Source organism: Labrus bergylta, chromosome 24 (assembly GCF_963930695.1).
Source record: "Labrus bergylta chromosome 24, fLabBer1.1, whole genome shotgun sequence".
Lineage (NCBI taxonomy): Eukaryota > Metazoa > Chordata > Actinopteri > Labriformes > Labridae > Labrus > Labrus bergylta.
In genome coordinates this window covers 10,168,533-10,187,865 of record NC_089218.1, presented here as the reverse complement: position 1 = coordinate 10,187,865, position 19,333 = coordinate 10,168,533, and the positions used below count along the sequence as shown (strand labels likewise).

The window sequence follows — 19,333 nt, the reverse complement described above, 5'->3', positions numbered from 1 at the left end:
AATTGATGAATATTTCTTGTCACTATTTTTCTCTCGAGCAAGTTTCCAATATAAATTAACTTCTGAGGTTGCAGTATCACATTATAAATCTGGTGTCAGCCGTTAGTGTACTAATATCTTTGCTTCTGAAGGGCTCTTGGGTAGTTTCTGTTTCCTCCCCAGATCCAAGCCTCATGCTGCTCTATAACTGAGTCTGTTCAGATGAATTGTTAAAAGAGGGATCCCCCAAAGGAGATAAAAATAATCATATTTTATTACAAGTGTTTTCTTTATCTAGTTTCCAGAAGTAGAATATCACAGCGCTGAAAACTAATAAAAATGTCACTGCTATAAACCTGCATTTTAGTTTAAAAAGGGGCTATTTTACAAACCATATAACCACTTCAGAAAGTGAGAGTCTGCTTTAATGCATTTTTTTAAATATTATTAATTTTGGGAAGCTCTGCCCCCCCCCCCCCCCCACCAGCTGATGGGAGAGTCCTGCAGTACCGCACACATCCGCCAGTGGCGCCAGTGAGCCCTCCCACACACACACATACACATTGCTGTGATAAAAATGTGAAAATGGCGGAGTTACAAATGCTTCTGGAAGAAGAAATTCCAGCAGGACGAAGTGCACTATTAGACAGTTTCACCAATTTGGAAAGAGTCGCGGAGTACTGCGAGAGCAACTATGTCCAGGTAGGCATTCAATTCATGACGGAGTAGTTTTTATTTTTTGACGGGCATCACTGATGCTAACAGGCTAGCTGCTGCTAACGCTGTAATGCAGCCGTGAACTAGCCAGCTAGCCTGCTAGCTCAGGTAGCGCAAAACAACCCACTGTCACATCATTTGAGTTGATAAATAACACGCAGATGTTAAACGTCCTGTTTCATTGAATCCAAGACATATCAACCGTCTATACTCTTTAATATTTATATAATTATAACATTGTGTGTGGCTTGTACAGCCACCGTGTGCTAACGCATTAGCCAGCTAGCAAGCTTCTCGGCATCACCCTACGGACTAAATAAGCAAACAGGCTCCGTGAAAATCAATTCCCCCCCCTGCCCTCTGCGGGATCAATCACTGTCTGCTCCAGCTTCCAGCTGATCATTCTCCGACTGGAGATGTGGGACGAGATATGAAGACAGATTAATCTGTAATGAGCTGTGGTTGACAGATGAAAACCCGCCGTGACAGGTTTACCAAACTGATTTATGATGTAGCATTGAAAACACCCCCAAAGCTTTATAACATTTCAGCTTTCAACTGTGGGAAATTACCAATTTGAATCCTTCATGGGTGTGTTTACCTATCTTCATTCATAAATTCTTTTCCAGAGAGAGATAGTAGTGTCATTATGCATCTATGAGTCAACATTTCCTGTGAATGATGAGATACATTTGCAGCATTTTGACTTGTGTTTGCAACCAGACCCATTCACAGCTTGTAATTTGTGATTTTCTTCAGGTTTGATCACTCTTTTCCAGCACATTTGGTTACCTGTGCCTCTCCCAAGCCCATTCTCTGAAGGCCTATAGTCACAGAACTTTGCATTTTGGACCACAGAGGGTTTGACAAAGTGTGATGCTTAAATTTGACATCCTTGAAGAGCAGGGCTGATCAGGTCTGACAGGTTTCCCTGTTAAGGCAGCAGCAGCAGCCCTTGGATGTTGGCAGCTTCCTCATCTGGCATGCTGCCCTGTTTTCTCTTCACGCTGCAAGGTTTTCCCAGCTGCTGTCAAGTGGGTATTCCCACTTATAGATCAGCTGGAGAGAAATATTTGTAGGAGGGACATTTTCTAGGAAACTTCACCTCTCACCCTCAGCACTAAATAACATCCTCACCCTGCCATGTCCGTCTCTTAGCCCGGTTTTGTTCACTATTAGTCACGCAGGAGTGGACACTTGTTGAACTTGTTGGTTTTCCTAAGAGTGCTTGAATCACAAAAGCTTCTGTGGCCAGGGTTGCATAGATGTTTGATTCTTCTTAGAGGTGTGTGAACTAGAATAAACCCTCACTTACTTTCATAGTGTTGCATTCAGGATGTATTTTATGTTCATTTGAAGAACCACCTGAGATATAAGGAAGGCTTGTATGATTTGGAAAGCAGTTTTGAAAGTTGCGTAGTTGCACATCCATGCTTGCACAATTTTCTACCACTAGGAGAAAAAATGGTGGATGAATTTCTCATTGTTTTGGAGAGGAGGAACCTGTGTGGTTAATTAGGCACTTATTTAAAACCTTGTTAACAATATACATTGAAGCGTCATCTTGACTAATGATTCAGACTCTCATTTTAAGGTGGAAGGTTTAATGCACAACCCAAATATTAACAACTTGATTAGTGTCAAGGTCAGTTAGTACAGACCCAAATTACCTGATTGGGAATGAGCTAGATGTGACAGATGAATCGGACTAAGGTTCAGTTTCTTTTTCTGCGAAATATAATCCTGTTTTGAGTAACACAGCATCCCTTGCATGAAATTAGGGCTCGTAATAATGATTCAAACAGGGTTCACACAGTGTTTCAGAGAGCAAAGATTAAGCATCAGTAATCAGAATATACTCTGACTCTAGATGTTTGTATCAAGAGTGGAAAGTCTGTTGCAAAGTTGCATGCTGTATTTTCCCTGACTTCCCTCTCTGACCTAAGGCAGACATCATTTCAAGTATTTGGTAGCTTATTTGCCCGTGCACCAACCCTCTGGAACAAAATATAGTATCACAAGTCTACGAGAGTGTGTCTTATAGATTAGAAATGTCTCTTTTTTTACCCTGCAGGAAGCGGAAACGGCTACAATCCTGACTCTCGCCACATAACCTGTTTGTCTTCATGCTCCGGCACTGCTGCTCACCCCCTCAAATGATGCTGTTTATTCAGGCTGCGCCTCTGTGATGATTTCAGGGATTTGAATGCTCTGGATTTCTGGAGAAATGTATATTACACCACAAGCTCTCTGTGTTTCACATGAAAGAGAATACATATATTACCTCAGAGGGTGCTGCTGTTTGAACTAGTGGGGACCCCCCTGTTTGTAGCTTTAATGTGCAGCCTTTTGTAAGTTGGTTTCATAATTATCTAATATCAATTTAACCCAAAAAGATAATTTAAAATCACTCTGATTCACCATGTTTATAGAACTTAAGTTCAGTGGATCAGCAGGGCACAGACTGAGCTGCACTGTAAAAACACCAAATCAATCTATGGGGAGCCCAAGATATATGAGGGTATGCCGACAGTTTACTCTCAGTATAGCGAGCTGTAAATTTAAATAGAAACGATCAATTGAAATCAATCAGTCAATATCCAATCACAACCCAAAGGCAGCTGTGACCCAGAGCATGCTGTGATCAATCTGTGCACAAAAAGGAAAGCTTGCTTTAAAATAGATAATGAATGCTTTTGTTTTGAGGTTGCAGCTGCACCAGCCCGGCCCCTGACTAAAATATACCCGATGGGATTACAATATATTATAAAGAAAAGCTGCAAGTATGTCAAAGATATGTTGAAGATATCGGTGGAAAAATAGTTTGTCTAAAAACTGTGCTTCGTCAAATGCAAGATTAGAGCACAAAGTATTGATTTAATTTTATTACCTTGCTTCTTATCTGCCTTGTCATTTTTCATTCAGTCATTTTTTTTCAGTTATCTCAGGCTTGCATGTTGTAGTTCTATCAGTGAGGAAGGAACTCAGTTTCCTAGCCGACACATTAACTGATCTGTCTCCTCTTTAATGCTCCGTCGATGTGCCCACACTGAACTCACCTTGACTAGCTTCCCCTGCAGACTCTGTTCACACTGACTGCAGCTCCTTAATCTAAGGAAATGCTCACCTTTCTGCCTTTATTTTTAAATTAAAACGTGACTTAAATGCTTTTCTTGCTGTTAAAACTTTCTCTCTATGTTATTTCGACCAATTGCATTTATGTTAATATCTGCTGTTGTGTTAATCTGTTCAAATGCCTTATCGCTCTGCTCCGTTTTCTCATATTTAGTCTCCAGACAAGCAGAGGGCACTGGAGGAGACCAAGAACTACACCACCCAGTCTTTGGCCAGCGTAGCCTACCTGATCAACACTCTCGCCAACAATGTCCTGCAGATGCTCGACATCCAGGCGTCGCAGCTCCGCCGCATGGAGTCCTCCATCAACCACATCTCACAGGTTGGTGATTAACAAACACAACTGTATTTAAAGGGGCCATGAGGATGTCATCCTGTAAGATGATTGACTTTTATGCCAAGCATCTTACAGGGCAGTTTATCCTCACTGAACTGTTATAACTTTTATAACTTGTGAATTTATCAGGTAAGGCTTGAACTAACTAAAATAGCTATTTTTGTCAGAGAAATGTTAACGACTACATACAAAGACTAGTTGCCTAAATCTAGCTGTGGTCCCCACAACTTTACTGTTTTGATCCACTTTAACTGCTCTTGTGTTGTGTTTTTTTGGAGGAAAAGAAACTCTATAAACATACTCTACAACACCTGTGCTGCAGCAGACTGTAACATTCAGGGCATATCTGGTGAAAATGGAGCTTTATTTAGAAACTTAAGAACAAGATAAAGCCCCTAAAGGGTGGTGGAGACCAAAAACATGTTTGTTGCTGGAATATGTTTAAATGAATTCAGTCTTACAACCAAACTTGTTTCCACAAAAATAGTGATTTATTGGAAGTTAATTTAGTGGGTGTCTTGTAAGCAGTGAGGCTCAGCTGGAGACGGTGCACATCACATGTGTGCATGCATAATTCAGTATATCTGCAGAGCAGGCAAGTGTTGGAGCTGCATGCTGGGTTAAAAAATATCTTTTTAACATTGATTTCACCGTTTGAACTAAGTAAAAGTTTATCTTCAGCCTCCCTCTTCTCATCTTTCCATCATAATAAACACACTGCAGGCTTTTAGGGATAACAAACTCGTAAGCTGCAGGTTTTAGAGTTTTGATTTAACAAAATGTGTACAAGTTATTCAAGAGAATCTCCTGTCCTCAGACAGTGGACATCCACAAAGAGAAGGTGGCTCGGCGGGAGATTGGCATCCTCACAACCAACAAGAACACATCCCGCACACACAAGATTATCGCCCCGGCCAATCCCGAGAGGCCTGTGCGCTATATCCGCAAACCCATCGACTACAGCATGCTGGACGACATGGGCCATGGAGTCAAGGTAGAAAGGATAATCTTTTCTCCTTATTTTTTTCCACTTAGACTTAGTTATGCAGTTGAATCCTGGCTGCCAGAGGAAATATAAAAAGTCTCTGAAGGTCTGTGGTAGCTGTTGTGACAAGAACTTTAAGTGAAACAGATGTTTTAATTTCATAATCACAGCTATCACAAGCCAACTTAGAAAGAATATTTGATTGATCTCAGTCTGTTAAGAGGGATTTGTTTAGTTGCTCTAGATTTGTGATGCAATAAAAAAAAACAGAAACAGAAAAGGTTGTGATTTTTTTTCTGCCTTTTTTTTTTTTAGAAAAAGTATTTGCTGTTTTATGCAAAGACGTGCAGTTTTTCTTGTCTAGATCTGCAAAAATGTTTTAAAATACTCAAAGCAAATCTAAAAGAAAGGACTTTTAGAGGTCAAGTGATCATGATTAGGTTTCAGTGAGGAATAATAGAAGGAAATAATCAATGACTGAGGTTTTTCAGCAAGGTGGGAAAATACAGGGCATGAACTCAGCTCCCCTCTAATGCCTACAGGTGACTGTGAAATGGTTATTTTATTTAATATTAGAATGGAAGTGAGTTATGTTTAAAAAGCTAGTTTTTACAATAACTTTCTAAACAAAGACAAGCTTGTTTTCTTGTTAATCAAATCACTTGCTTTGTCCTTAAAAGAACACATTCCTCAGATTTCCACAGTGAGTTGTTGTTGCCTGAATCTAACCAGCTTGACTTTATGGACTGCATGCATGAAAAAAAAAATGTTGTTTTTCTCCTTCACTTACTAATTCTCTGATTTCTTCTTCTTTCTCTTTTTTCCGCTTGCCTAATTTTGTCTTTATAATCAACCCTAGTGGTTGCAAAGGTTTAAGGTAAGACTTTTGAAGTACAACCGTCAGAGAAGAGAAGGGTTTTTGTGATTCGGAGTGAGTTTTTCTTGTGTTGAGCTGCTGTGAGAGCCATGTTGTTTTATTTTTGTCTGTTTAAGGATTAGTTTGACATTTTGGGAATTGCTCTAATCACCTTTTTGAACGGAGTTGATCAGTGCCGTTCTCATTTTCTCCTCCATAATATGAAGTCTGAGATGCCGAGCTTATCTAAGCAAGAACAAAAATATAAAAACCACCTGAAATCTAATTTATTTTATCTGCTTTTCTACTTTCTTGGGGGGATTAAACAAACAAGATATAACAGGCTTTAGAGGTAATGATCTGCAGATTTTGGCATCCTTTAACAGAGTCAGGCTAGCTTTTTCTTCCTTTTTCAGCCTTTTAACAAAGCTAAGCTACTGTAACTGACTGGCTCCAGTATCATATTCAGTAGACCAAAAGAAAAGAGGTTTCCATCGTCTTATCTAACAAAGCAAGGAAATGAATATCCCACAACCCAGGTCTCAAAATGTCAAACATCCTCTTAAAGTTTTTATTCTTTCTCATTTTCCTCTCTCTGAAGTGTTTGATTTAACCATCCACTTTCTCCTCCCGCAGGCCAGCGCTCAGAACATGAAGGCTGGAGGAGGAGGCGGCGCACTCCCTCGCACCAACCCCCCCACACAGAAGCCCCCCAGCCCGCCCATGTCGGGGAAAGGGACCCTTGGGTATGTAACGGTGCTCGACACCCTGACTCGTGTTAAGGTGGACGCGATGGATGCAGAGTTGTGTCCGTTAGACACTTTTCAGAGTGTAGCTGTGTTTTTGTACGGCTTTTGAAAAGTAACCAGCACCCATCAGAAGGACCCAGTTGCTCCCAGTTTCATCATCACCCCTTCACCTCCTTGTTTAATTAGTGTCCTCAGGGTGGTTTGAGATCCATTTCAGGGCTAGATCTCGTCACACTGGTATGCTTTGTTTGGGCTCCTTCTGTGCTGTTAGGACGGGGTCTGGAGTTTCACTTTCTCAACCTAATTGGCTTCATTGTCACATCTCTTCAGTGATTTGCACACCAAACTGCACACTGAAATGTGGCTCTTGAGGGTTTCCTCTACAAAAACACATAAAAACAGTGAATTTTTAGTCCTTTGGACATTTCTGATCTTTACAGAAGTGTTGAAATGTTGGTGATTCAGACATTTATCATCCAGTCAAGATTGTTCCTTTTTCCAGTCTACCCAAAAAACAGGAACAATCTAAGATCATGTGTCTTACTGTTTAACTTCTTGGTAATATAAAAAAAAAAGTAATGACACAAGGGTAGGAGACATTTTCTTTATCAGAGCACTAATCTGACAGTTAAAGTTTTTTTAAACTTTATTTTCAAAACAAATAACTTTAAAAAGCTCCCAAATGGATTTGATTAAATAAAAAACTGCTTTGGTTTTTGACTTTGAGCAGATATTCGATGGAAGCTTTGTTCGGTGACAAAAGTGGAAGGTGAAAAAAAAAAAAGGATGAAGGCTCTCAAAATAAACTCCTCATATGATTCCTTCCTTGAACACTTCCTTTTTTAAATTATTTTGCTTGACACAGAAGTGTTTTGTAACAACATAGGAAAATAAGTGGACACAGCACTTTGAAACAATTGAAACTGATGTTAAAGCTTTTTTGAACTTTAGATGCATTTATATCTTTAGTTTCAGCTTAAAGTCTCCAGTCTGCCTGACTTGCATTTGTCGCATGTGTACTGTGGGAGGAAACTAAAGCAAATACGATATCAATGTGCAAAGTTCATTAAAAGAATGCAAAGGCGTGTAGTGAGCGTTCCTAGGGCTAGCTGACTATGCTAACCACACAGCAGCCTCCACTTAGAAACACCAACATTTTACAGGAGTGAAGGTGCTGAAATATAAAACTGTCAAATTTCAGCGAGCAGTTTTATCAAAGATAGAAGAGATGCAGTAGAAAGGGAACAAACTGTTTTGCAAGTGTTGAGCTCTCACGTCTCTCAAGGCTTCAACCTTTTATTGGCATTTTTCTAATGCCAGGGCACAGGAGGGCAATATCACAAAGGACTGTGACAGCAAATCAACTGCTCTTTGTGGCAGCGCTAATCATGGTGGGAAACTACTGGCAAATATCAGGTTGAGTTTTTATTTTTATTTTTTTAACAAACTGCATGCTCAGAACTTAAATCTGCCTTAAACCTCAAAGAATCCAACCTAAACATGCTCAGTGAATCATCATTAGAGTCTGGCTGAAGTTCTGACTTCTTGTTCAGTTATCTGAACTGTTGTAAATATTAAAGGAGAAGAAAATACTGTACAGAAATGTCAAAAATATTTTTAAAAGCTTCTACCAGTTTGAAATTTTCTGTCTCTTAGAATTAGACTAGGAATAAAAACAGGAAATGAATCATATATTAATTAATGAGACATTTTAGTCAGTGGTTTAATCAATAATGTTCATAGTAAGAGCTAACTCACACAGCCATAGATGTCATGAAATGTAATGTACAGTTCAATACAAACTTAGTTTTACAAACTGTAGTTCTAAAACTAGCTGTTATTTTCACCACCAGTATAATCCTACTTTCAGATTTAGTCTTTGCAGATAATGTTGTCCTTTTTTTGTCCTGTAAAGATGTCGGAAAATTGTGAAAACTGTCTTAAAGGTGCCACATCAAAATTACTTGATGGCATCGTTCGTGTCATCGTAAACCCAAAGAGATTTAGTCAATCGTCAAGCAAGATGACAGTTTCACATTTATTTTATTTTTCTCCAGTTGACCGATTTATGAATGAAACGGTCAAACAGTAATATTGGACTAAGTCATGTATTTAAACCCTGAATCATTGACCCTAAATTCTATCAGTCTCTGAATTAAGTTTCTGTTAAATGTTGAAAATAAAAAACACATACAAGTGTTCAATATCAGAAATGTTAACAACAAATAGCTGATTATGTAATTTCTCACCCTGATTGTGTGTCCGTCTCAGTGTGGGAAATTTAAAGTGAAGAACTGTTTTTATTGTGTTTTTTTCTTGTCTTCAAGCTGGAGTGGTGTTCTTAATGTTTTATGTTCTGTGTGTCTGACTGTTGAAGGTTTCTCTTATCCTGCAGGGACCTCTGATAGTGCAGCACATTCATGTTGTGTGTTTGTCACCTGTCGGACCTTCCTGGGCGATGAAGTGCTCGTTGTGTTTGTGTGTTTATGTAGGATAATGTTTGTGTGTTCATGTCCGAGTTGACTTTGTGATTGATTGAGTGTGTCCTTCCCTTCATATTGACCTTCAAAGGTTGTGTGTGTGTGTCAGTGTGGGTGTGTGTCTGTCCCTTCAAGACGCATGTCGATCAACCACAGCTCCAACCCTCCATGATGCAGCTCCCGCCACAGCCTGAGGCTATGGGCGGACATCTGTTGTTTTTTAATTTAATCCTTTGTCCTCTGTTATTCTTCTTCTGTTTGTTTTTTAAAGTTACTTTCAGTTGTGTGTTTTGTGACCCAGCCCACCCACTCCTGGCTGCCCCATATTCCTCCATAGCAATGTTTCACCATAGCAACAGTGCTCAGAGTTGGGTCACCCCGCTGTGTAAGCTGGGAAATTTACATACCAGCACATCTTTTCAAGCCCAGGTCAATAAACCTCGAGGTTGTGTTCTTCTGTCACCACAAACTGCACAGCGCTGCTGTCGTGCTTATAACACCTGTTCTGTTTTCTTCGGATACATTTGGAGGTTTCTAGTCCAGAATATGTCGGCAGGAATTTAATTCAAACCCACGTTTCTTTCTGTCACTAGAATATTCTTATTCATATTCATTTAAGGAGCACTTGAGAATTTGTTGTTTTGCTTTTTCAAAATGAAACTCTCGTAACAATCAAAAAACAACTGTCGTCGTGATTGTAAAAAGGACCAGTTAAACCTTAACGATCAAAAACCCAGTGAGCATCATCCAGAGTCTTGTAGATAAAGCAGACCAGATTCAAGACAAAAGTCTTCATTGGCCTCAATCAACAAAGTTAACATGGCAGAAAGCTGTATTATCCATAAAAGATAAAAGTCAGAATGAATATTTGAAAATACTTACAGTACCCTAACCCAATTTGTTTAACATATTTGAGTATTCAGAGAAGCGCTTAAGAAGTCTATTGTAATTATTATTAATTTGACAATAAAAAAACGGTGAATCGGGGGCTGGTGGCGCAGTGGTTAGTGCGCACGTCCCATGTATGGAGGCTGTAGTCCTCAACGCGGGCAGCCCGGGTTCGAATCCAACCTGTGGCTCCTTTGCCGCATGTCGATCCCCACTCTCTCTCTCCCTGATTTCCGTCTCTGTCCACTGTCCTGTCTCTCCATTAAAGGCACAAAAGCCCAAAAATAAATCTTTAAAAAAAAAAAAAAAAAAAACGGTGAATCATCTAAATTTAATACAGAAACAGCATTTTTACTTAAAGCATCAAAAGCCCAATAACTGTTGTTCTAGTAGATGTGCATTGGCTGCGTAACAGGCTAAGCTACTTTTTGTTTTTATATATTAACACGTGTACGAATACATTTTGTGGAAGGGTGGTTTTAAGCCGACAGCAGTGACTGGTCCTGACTCCGCCCACCACCACCTGAGGACTCACCCCAGCCAACCCCGACATTCACCACCTGTCACACCCCAATTTTTTTAAGTTTGCACTTGTTTGTTTCTTGCTCTCCCTCCTCCTACCCCCCTTGCCCCTACACTTCCTCTCTGTGGATGCCCCCTCCTCCTCCCCTCCCCCCTCGACTCCTGTCCTCCTGACCCTCTCGCAGGCGCCACTCCCCCTATCGGACGCTCGAGCCGGTGCGTCCGCCCGTTGTCCCTAACGACTACGTCTCAAGCCCGACGCGCAACATGCCGCACCCCCAGCAGAGCCCTGCACGCACTGCATCTGTTAATCAGAGGAACCGCACGTACAGGTACCCCCCTCCCAATACCCAGCATGCCTCTGTACACTTCTTAAACACGCCCCCTTTTTCCCTTAACTCCTTCTTCTCCTTTTCTACACTTAAAAGTGAGCCTTTCAACATGCCTCCCGCCTTCTTCTTCTTCTTCTTCTTCAACTTCTTCCACTTCTTTTGAAAGAACTCCTGAAAAGTGTTACTGAGTTTACTCGCTTCATTTTTATAGTTTCACCTAAATTCTCAACTTTCACCGAGATTAACTTTTTTGTGCAGCTCCCAGGAAATGCCCCAGTTAATTTGGAAATCCCTCACCTGTTTCTTCTCCTTGCTGCTCAAAAAGGGCAAAGAAACGAGGACGATGTGGAGATTCAGAGCTGTATTTAGCACGGCTAGACGCAGGTTCCTATGGTAATAGTCATTAGATAGGCAGCGTCGCCCCCTCAGTCCTGTCAACCAAATGTCAGCTTGTCTCCTTCATCCCTAACACACTGACATATTCACAGATTCCTCTGTCAGCCCTGAGAGGAGTAAAAGCATGAGCTTTTGGGGAAAACAACATGAAAAATGTCGTCACTGCGCCCCATCTGTTGACCAAATGTTTTTTGATGTCTGTGCGCCGGAAATAGACGAGCCAACTTTCCCCTGACTCTCCTCTCAGCACGAGTCGTGTTTTTCTGCACCGCTGCATCCACACCTCATTGTGTTCATCTCTCAGCCATGCGCTCTGTTCTGTCGCACAGAAAGCGTCTGCCCCATGTGTCTCGATGCTTCCAGCTTTAACCGCGTGTCATATATTTGTCTTTGTCTTCTGCGTCACCTGTGTCGTGTGTCTCTGGTGAGGCTTCCAGCTGCTTCTTTTTATCACTGTGACATAGTCATTTCAAAGGCATAACAGTTCACGCTAACACATCGATGCTCTTGAGGGTGCCACATTAAATATGTGAGGTGTAAGAAGACCAAAACACAGCTTAGCTGAGCAGTATTATAGAATAATCTGCTAAATCTTCATTCAGTCTTCATCAGCAGTTTGAAACCAAAACATGAATGTTTACTAGTTCCTGAGTTTAGTTTTTGTGGCTCCTGGAACTATTTGAATGAAAAGATTTAGATTTTCTCTCTTTGACTGTTAGCTCAGCACAATTCAGTCATAAAGGTTCATATTTATTTAAAGTCTTGAGTGAACCATGGTGTGACTGAGCGGGGTGTGTGAGGGGTTTTGGTCTCATGTGTATGCTACGATACTCACCATCAGCAGTGGCAGCAGTGGAGGCAGCCACCCCAGCAGCAGTCGCAGCAGCAGCCGAGAGAACAGCGGCAGTGGCAGTGTTGGCGTGCCAATCGCCGTGCCGACCCCAGCCCCGCCCTCCGCCTTCCCAGGTAACGCTTGCTTCCTGTTGATGCTCTGTGTGTGATACTAACTGGACTAATGTTTGTTTAGCATCCAGGGTTCCTACATGTCCTTGTGCAGATGTTTGTAAAGGAGAACATGAAGGAACCCTGAATCTCCTCGACTCCTTTCCTCCCTGCTCACTCTGATCTCCTCTTGACGCCTTCACTTGTCCTTTCTCTCCTTCCTTATCTTATTTTTACCACTTGGTTCAGCCCCTGCCCAATCCAACCCCACTAAACCTCCCACAAACACCGCCACCACCCCAGGAGCCCCCACCTCTGCCTTAGACGGCCCCCCACAGGCCTCCAACTCCCCTGTAGAGATCCCGCCTGTTCCCCCTCCCCCTCCCCAGCTCCCTGCCTCTGCGGCCCCCACTGGCACAGGCCCCGCTACTTTCGGCAACCCTGCACAAGGTGAGTGTAACCCGGTGGGAGTAGCTCATGCACTCCTCTGTGCACACTCCCTGCTTCCATCCCACCTCCCCTGACATTCATCCTCCTGCCTGAAAGACCCCAATATGTTCATCCAACAGCACGCCATCACCCTGAATAGATTTTCACTTCCATGTTTTACTTACATTAAAGTTCTCCTCAAGTCAGGCAAACCTAAACAGATGAAAAAAAAATAGATGCATGAGAGAGACAGGATGCATGATGGTTAAAAAGCGAACAGACCTGATCAGAACCAGTTATGTTTAAGAGCAGAGTATTAAAAGAGATTTAAAATATAAAGGAAGAGCTGGTGCATTAAGTATAGTAGTCCCATAAGTAGTGCAATGGCGCTTTAGAACCGGCTGAGAGAAAGTGCAGGTTAATTCATTTGTCACTCGTCTGTACCCTCTCAGGGTGTCAGGTAAAGGGTTGGATTGTACTAAAGCTGGACCAGAAGAAGCCTTTAATTATTGGGTCCAGACCAAGTGAACAATATTACAAGTATAAAAAGTTGAAGGGATTTCTTTGCCTTGTTACTTTCTTTTTAAGGCCGTTCCGTTTATAAGAAACTTGTCAGCACAAAGTCGTGGTATTGAGACTGTTTGAAGTCTGATTCAGTACTAGATTGTTGATTATACTCTCAGATAGTTACCTTCATCCTATTTGCTGCGTATGGAGAGATGCCAACCTCTCAGGGCAGCACACCAAAGTAAAAACCTTTACAAATTCAATAATGAGCAAAGAAAATGTAGTTAAATAGGGTAATGTGCTCTGGGAGCTCTTATCTGCATTTTGGAAAAAAAACTCTTTTTTTCAATCTGATAATCAGTCCCTTTGTCTAGAGTGCTTCGTACAGAAGTTCAACTTTAAAGGTCACAGCCGAGCACTTTTATGAATATTGAACAGAACGGTCAGAATGACCAAAGGTCTGGACGGTGTGGCCGCTGTCTTCTGCCACCTACCTCAGATTTTCATTTCACACTGCTGATAGATGGTCCTCTCTTCATCCCTCACAGCTTCTCATCAGCTGCATGCGTGTGTGTCGACCATGATGTGGTTGCTCTGATGTTTTATGCATGAGCAGTGTGTTGAAACGCTTCAGTGGATTCTTCATTCATAAGAATTCATTCAGCTCTTTTTGTTCTTGTTGTGTGTGTGTGTGTGCGTGGCTTAATATTGTAATAATTGCTTAACGTGCATGCTGCTGCTGTTCAGGGTAGAAAATGATCACTATTAGACAAATGTTATTTGTTTTGAAAAATGTGGCAAAGTCGTCGTTTTCATTCATAATAATCTTTATATTTATGAAAGTTTGTGCAATTGCTGTTATTTTGGCTGCCTTTCAAAACTTTGATTTTATTTGTACTATTAGTAGAAAAAACCTTTTCAGTAATAAATATCAGCCATTTAAACATTAAGAGGTTTTTTCCTTTGAATAAGAAACATGAGGAATAATAATAATTAAGACAATAAAGAATAAAATAGACAAAGGATAATCAGAAATTAGAAATGTTTTGAAAACAAAACGGCAGTAATGGGATGAAAAAGTAGACTCAAAAGGTAGATTAAGTTACTTAAATGATGCTCAAAACAGTGATCATAAATGAGTAACAGAAAGGAATGTTCTGCCTTTAAATGTGATGATTTTTTAAAACTTTTATTTTAAAGTGCATTGAATTACCTCCAAAGCAATGAAAATGTTCAGGACATCAGAGTGATAGAAATCAAACAGGCTTCTCCTTTTCCACTCATTACATGACTCTCTGCTGCCCCCTGCTGTGTGCCCCAGGTGCTGCTCAGTTTTACAGCATGAACCGACCAGCGCAGCCGCCCCAGAACCAGCAGGTGGGAGGCTCGCTGCCATACCGCCGGCCATCGTCCGTCACCGGTCAGCCCAACATGGCCAACAACCAGAGCCAGCTCAACGGGGGACCACACTTTGTCCCGAACCAAGGTACAGAGGTTTGATCATGAGAGAGCAGCTTGAGCTTTTATTTTCACTTTTATGTTCAAGAGTTTTCTGGTAGTCAAGTAACACTCGACCAACACATACATCACGAAGAGAGTATTCAACGTAGACTGGGAGATTTACTCAAACATTAAACCATAGCAGAGCTGACAATAAACCATCTTAACATTTCACAAGTTTTATTTTAGCCTTCTTTTTATTTTAATGCAGTCTGTTAATTATATTTGCCTCTAATCTCTCTCCTTTAGTCCAAGCGGTGAGATATGGGACTCCTGATTCTGTTGTGTGTCTGCTTTTGTTGGGATAAGATCTCCTGGTTTTGTCTCCTGTCTGTTCTCATCACCTTCACAGCTTAAACCAGAAGTCACCTCTTCAACAGTTCTCTCTCTCTCTCTCTCTCAATTCATCTTCACTTCTATCAGCAGTCTCGTCTTCTGCCAACTGCTTAGTTATGAAATAATTATCCTTAAATCAAATGTTACAGATGTTGATGAAAATACTGATAGTTTCTATGTGGGATTATCTGCCATAGGGGAATATATTGCCACATAATTTTTCCACAATTCTATCTTTATAAACTGAATAGTCGTTGATTTGTCAGGTCAGTGCTTTGCTGAAATCATTCCTCACATTCTGCAACTTTTTTACCAAATGATGTTCTTTTTCCTGATCTGAATCTCTGTGCTTTTCTTCATATCATACACCTGATTTTCTCATGTCTGTACTGTTTTTATGTCTGTCCTCCTCCCTCTCTGTGTATTGATACTGTTCTGTGATAGCCGGCCCGCTCGCGCCCCCTCCCCCCTCCATGCAGATCACCCCTCAGCTGCCTCTGATGGGCTTTGTGGCCCGAGTTCAGGAGACTAGTAAGTGGCTTTAAGCCTCCTCGTCCCCGTCCTGCATGACAGTCATTCGTTTGAAGTCCTTTTCCCAACAGTTTCAGTAAACGTCTTCCTTTAGGTGGAATATTGTGATCAACCTCCAACATTAGCTCATTCAGGGATCTGCTGCCTCAACGTTTAAATTAAACTATCATAACATAGCCTCAAAGTTTCTCAGCCTGTGGCTCGGGACATTTGCTTTCTTCTTGTTAATGTCAACAAACCAGAAATCAGTTAGTGCCCATGTTCAGATTTCGTGACATTTGACGGCAAATGTTGTTGGTTGATACTCATACAGTTGAAACAACGTGTAAAGCATGATTTGAATGATGATGCATGTTTGTGAGATTATTCATGAGCATGATCATATTTAAATGTGTTTTTTGTTTGTGTGACCTCATCCTGAATTATTTCAAAAATCCCCCAAACCAAGTTTGTTAAATACAACATTTTCTTTCCTGTTTTGTTGTAAGTTTGTTTTCTTGCTCCCAGCATGGACTCTTTATTTCTCTCTTTCTTTTTCTAAAGCATGAGATTGCAGCACGTCTGTGTCCCTCTTGAAGAGCGCAGTCATCTTCGTCTTCCTTGCCTCTGATTGGTTCTCTTATCTACCTGTCTGCTTAAAATCTACTTCCAGTCTCAGACGTGCCACCTCCGCCTCCACCTGCAGAGGAGCCGGTGTTTGAAGAGCCCACACCTCCCCCTCCACCGCCAGAGGACTACGAGGACGATGAAGATGAAGAAGAGTCGGCGGTGGTGGAGTACAGTGACCCATATGCCGAGGAGGATCCGCCCTGGGCCCCACGTACCTACCTAGAGAAAGGTCTGTTTTGTTTTTTTATCTTAATAACTCTTCTGGATTTAAAATACTGCTCTTTGGGTTTGTACCATTTGAGGTTTCACAGCATGAGTTTGTGAAGACATCTATTGTTGAGCTGCTTTTTATTTTTAAGGAAGCCTTTCCTAGTGAACAAGGACTGTGGTATGTTGAGATAGTGTAGAAGATAACATCAATATTTAAGACAAGGAGATGTAGAGTTCTTTGAATGAAATCTGCCTGATGACACGCAGCAAAGTTCAAAGGGTTTGAGGTGACCGGGCGCTGCTGCATTGAGGACTTTGCCTCTGTATGAAGTGCGCCTACTCTACAAACTGAGCTAAACATGAGGACCACAGTAAGTTTTATTCAAAGTACTAAGAAGGCAAGTGACTTCTCCCTCTTAACTCTCCCCTACAGTGGTGGCAATCTACGACTACAGCCGAGACAAAGAGGATGAACTCTCGTTCCAGGAGGGCGCCATCATCTACGTGATCAAGAAGAACGATGACGGCTGGTACGAGGGCGTGATGAACGGGACCACGGGCCTCTTCCCCGGCAACTACGTCGAGTCCATCATGCACTACGCCGACTGAACAATCCCCAACATCGGAGCAGATGAAGGGCAGGAGGAAGAGTTGTTGGATTGGGGAAGGGGAAAAAGGGGGAGGGAGGGGAGCCAAGGGTTAACGGTCAAAGACTTTGATCAGACAGAGCATGATCACCTCCGTGCGAAGAACGAAAAGAGACGGGGGGGGAAGAAGTTTTTAAAGAAGTTGCAACATGACAAACTGAAGCCCGGTCACTCTCTCGACATAGACGCCATTGTAAAACAACCACTACTCTAGATATATCCTTCCCTGTAATATTTTTTTCTTTGATTCCTTATTTGACTGACCGGAGAGGACGGTGATGGATTTATTGTATTTTCAGAGTTTGTGTTACATTATAAGAGGTCACTACATTGATTTTTGCTTTACTTTTTCTTATGTTTTACCAATTTGCCCTTATTTTAAAGTATATTTATTTAGATTTTTGTAGTGGAAGAAATGGTGAAGAGGAAGATTTGGGCTGCTGAGTTGGGATTTCCGCTACGCGGCCTCGGAGAAAGGGCTGGAGGGGAATGCCTTCAATGTGTAGATTTTCTCCATAACACTCCAGAGACTTTTTAGAGAATTAACTCCTCTATATTTACAGTATAATGCAACAACAATATCCTCGGTGGGGGGAACAAACAGTAGTTTCCGTGTGTACGAAAATATTTGTTAGGTACCTCAGCAGGGAGCGTGCCAAAGCTACATTCACTTAGATAAAAAAAGCACATGACATGTCTAAAAGGTGACACAGGAAGGGAGTTAAAGTAGGTCTGAAAAGACGTCTAAACAGAGAGTGCTTTAAACACAGATTTTTGCATCTTTTTTTTTTAATTAAGTTTAGTTCAAGCCACAGAAACCCAAAGGAGCAAATTTAGTATCTCCATGCTTCACTTTTTCTGCGCGTTTTCCAGTGAAGGAATCGTCATCCGGCCCTCGATTAAAGAGGAAAACAGGATCCACAGTTGCACAATAACCGGGATTTTGAAGTCTGCAGCTCCTCTCATGAATATAGAAGTGTATTAGCTTGAGTGCTAATCATTTGAAGTGTTCATAGAATGCATTTGAGACAGTTCTTTATTTTTCTGTTTCACCAACGGGTCCAGAATCGAGTTTTTGCTTGCAGAGCAGCATGTTTGGAAGAGGGAAAAATCTTCTTTTCTGCTCTACTGATGATTAATGTCTTAATAATTTTAGATATGTTGTGGTTTGGTTTTTAATATTCACCCACAACGACGATCACTACGATGCATTTAGGTCATAACTAAGACGCTTGTGCCATATTGAAGTGCGTGTTGCTGTTCAGAGGTTCTCACTTCATTTGCAATAAATCGACCGGAGTGGAGTGTCGTTGAACTACAGAAACGTTTCTTTTCAAAGTTAATCCCAGAGTTGTTTTAAATCAAAAGCACATACATTTGTCGTAAAAAGGTGTAGAAGAAGAAATAATATAAATGTGAGATGTGTTATGTCCTCAAAGCAGGACTTATTGAATATGAAAAGAAGCCAGCTGTTGTGTTGAAATGGTTTTAACCGTCGCAAGCCCCCGATACTTCTCAACGCCGTCGGTGTAGGCATCGTTCATCCTCCGTAAAGTTTCCGATGCGCTTGGCTGTTGGGTGTTTACGAGGGCTCAGTGCTTGTACTTATGTCAGAATCTTTATTTTCTATTAAAAAAAAGAAAAGAAATAATAACAAGTGGGTCTGTATGTGAGTCTTGCATGCCATTGTTCTTATCTGTACTGGTGTCCCAAAAAACCTTAAGTGGCCAGATCACCCATCCTTAAAAAGACAAGCAGCCCTTCAGCTCCGACCAGGAACCACCAGCCTCATCCAAAGAGACTGTAACTGTCCGAGGAGCCACGCTCTGACCTGAGGGGGAGGGAGGGGAAGGGAGGGAGGGACCCGGCTTTCTCCCCCCTCTGACTGTAGCCGCCTGTTACGTCCGTGTTGAAAAACCCATGTCTAAGCTGCTATTGAATCCTGCGGACAAAGAAACGCCCCCGAGGTGAACGATGATAAATGTAACACTCAAGATTAAAGCTCGTTTCATAACACTCCTTATATGACACTTTAAAAAAGATCAAATAAAAGCCCTCGGTCTGCAGGATTCACAGCTCCCTGGAGTCACAGACGTCCCTTGGGATGTTGAGTTTAACAGTCCATGATGCCATTGTGTTGCACAGTTAAAGTTGAATTGCAGAAGTATCATATTTGTAAAATCATGAGAACAAAGACAATAAAATTATTAAGATTTATGGGTGCAATAATGCTTGGTTCTTGTGTT

The 19,333-nt window shown here is 41.4% G+C and overlaps 1 protein-coding gene across 12 annotated transcripts; it reads left to right on the top strand.

Moving 5' to 3' along the window:
- The first annotated feature begins 513 nt into the window (after positions 1-513).
- On the top strand, positions 514-19,304 carry LOC110004423 (abl interactor 2-like). 12 transcript variants are annotated; one of them, XM_065951807.1, is made up of 12 exons: positions 514-681; positions 3,986-4,153; positions 4,986-5,162; positions 6,013-6,030; positions 6,646-6,755; positions 10,834-10,980; positions 12,218-12,342; positions 12,568-12,768; positions 14,576-14,740; positions 15,535-15,621; positions 16,274-16,459; positions 16,874-19,304. In XM_065951807.1, the coding sequence occupies exons 1-12, from the start codon at positions 565-567 to the stop codon at positions 17,047-17,049; spliced, it is 1,677 nt and encodes a 558-aa protein (XP_065807879.1). In that variant the 5' UTR covers positions 514-564; the 3' UTR covers positions 17,050-19,304. The 12 variants fall into 12 exon arrangements, with proteins under 12 accessions (XP_065807879.1, XP_065807881.1, XP_065807889.1 ...); XM_065951809.1 differs by lacking the exon at positions 15,535-15,621; XM_065951808.1 differs by lacking the exon at positions 6,013-6,030 and having other exon boundaries at positions 515-681.
- Positions 19,305-19,333: the final 29 nt, after the last annotated feature.

Bases quoted from the DNA above. Each gene is read 5' to 3' on its own strand.
- LOC110004423 (XM_065951807.1), top strand. From the start codon at position 565: ATGGCGGAGTTACAAATGCTTCTGGAAGAAGAAATTCCAGCAGGACGA. The intron at 12,343-12,567 runs GTAACGCTTGCT...CACTTGGTTCAG, and splicing joins CCCGCCCTCCGCCTTCCCAG to CCCCTGCCCAATCCAACCCC. The intron at 12,769-14,575 runs GTGAGTGTAACC...TGTGTGCCCCAG, and splicing joins TTTCGGCAACCCTGCACAAG to GTGCTGCTCAGTTTTACAGC.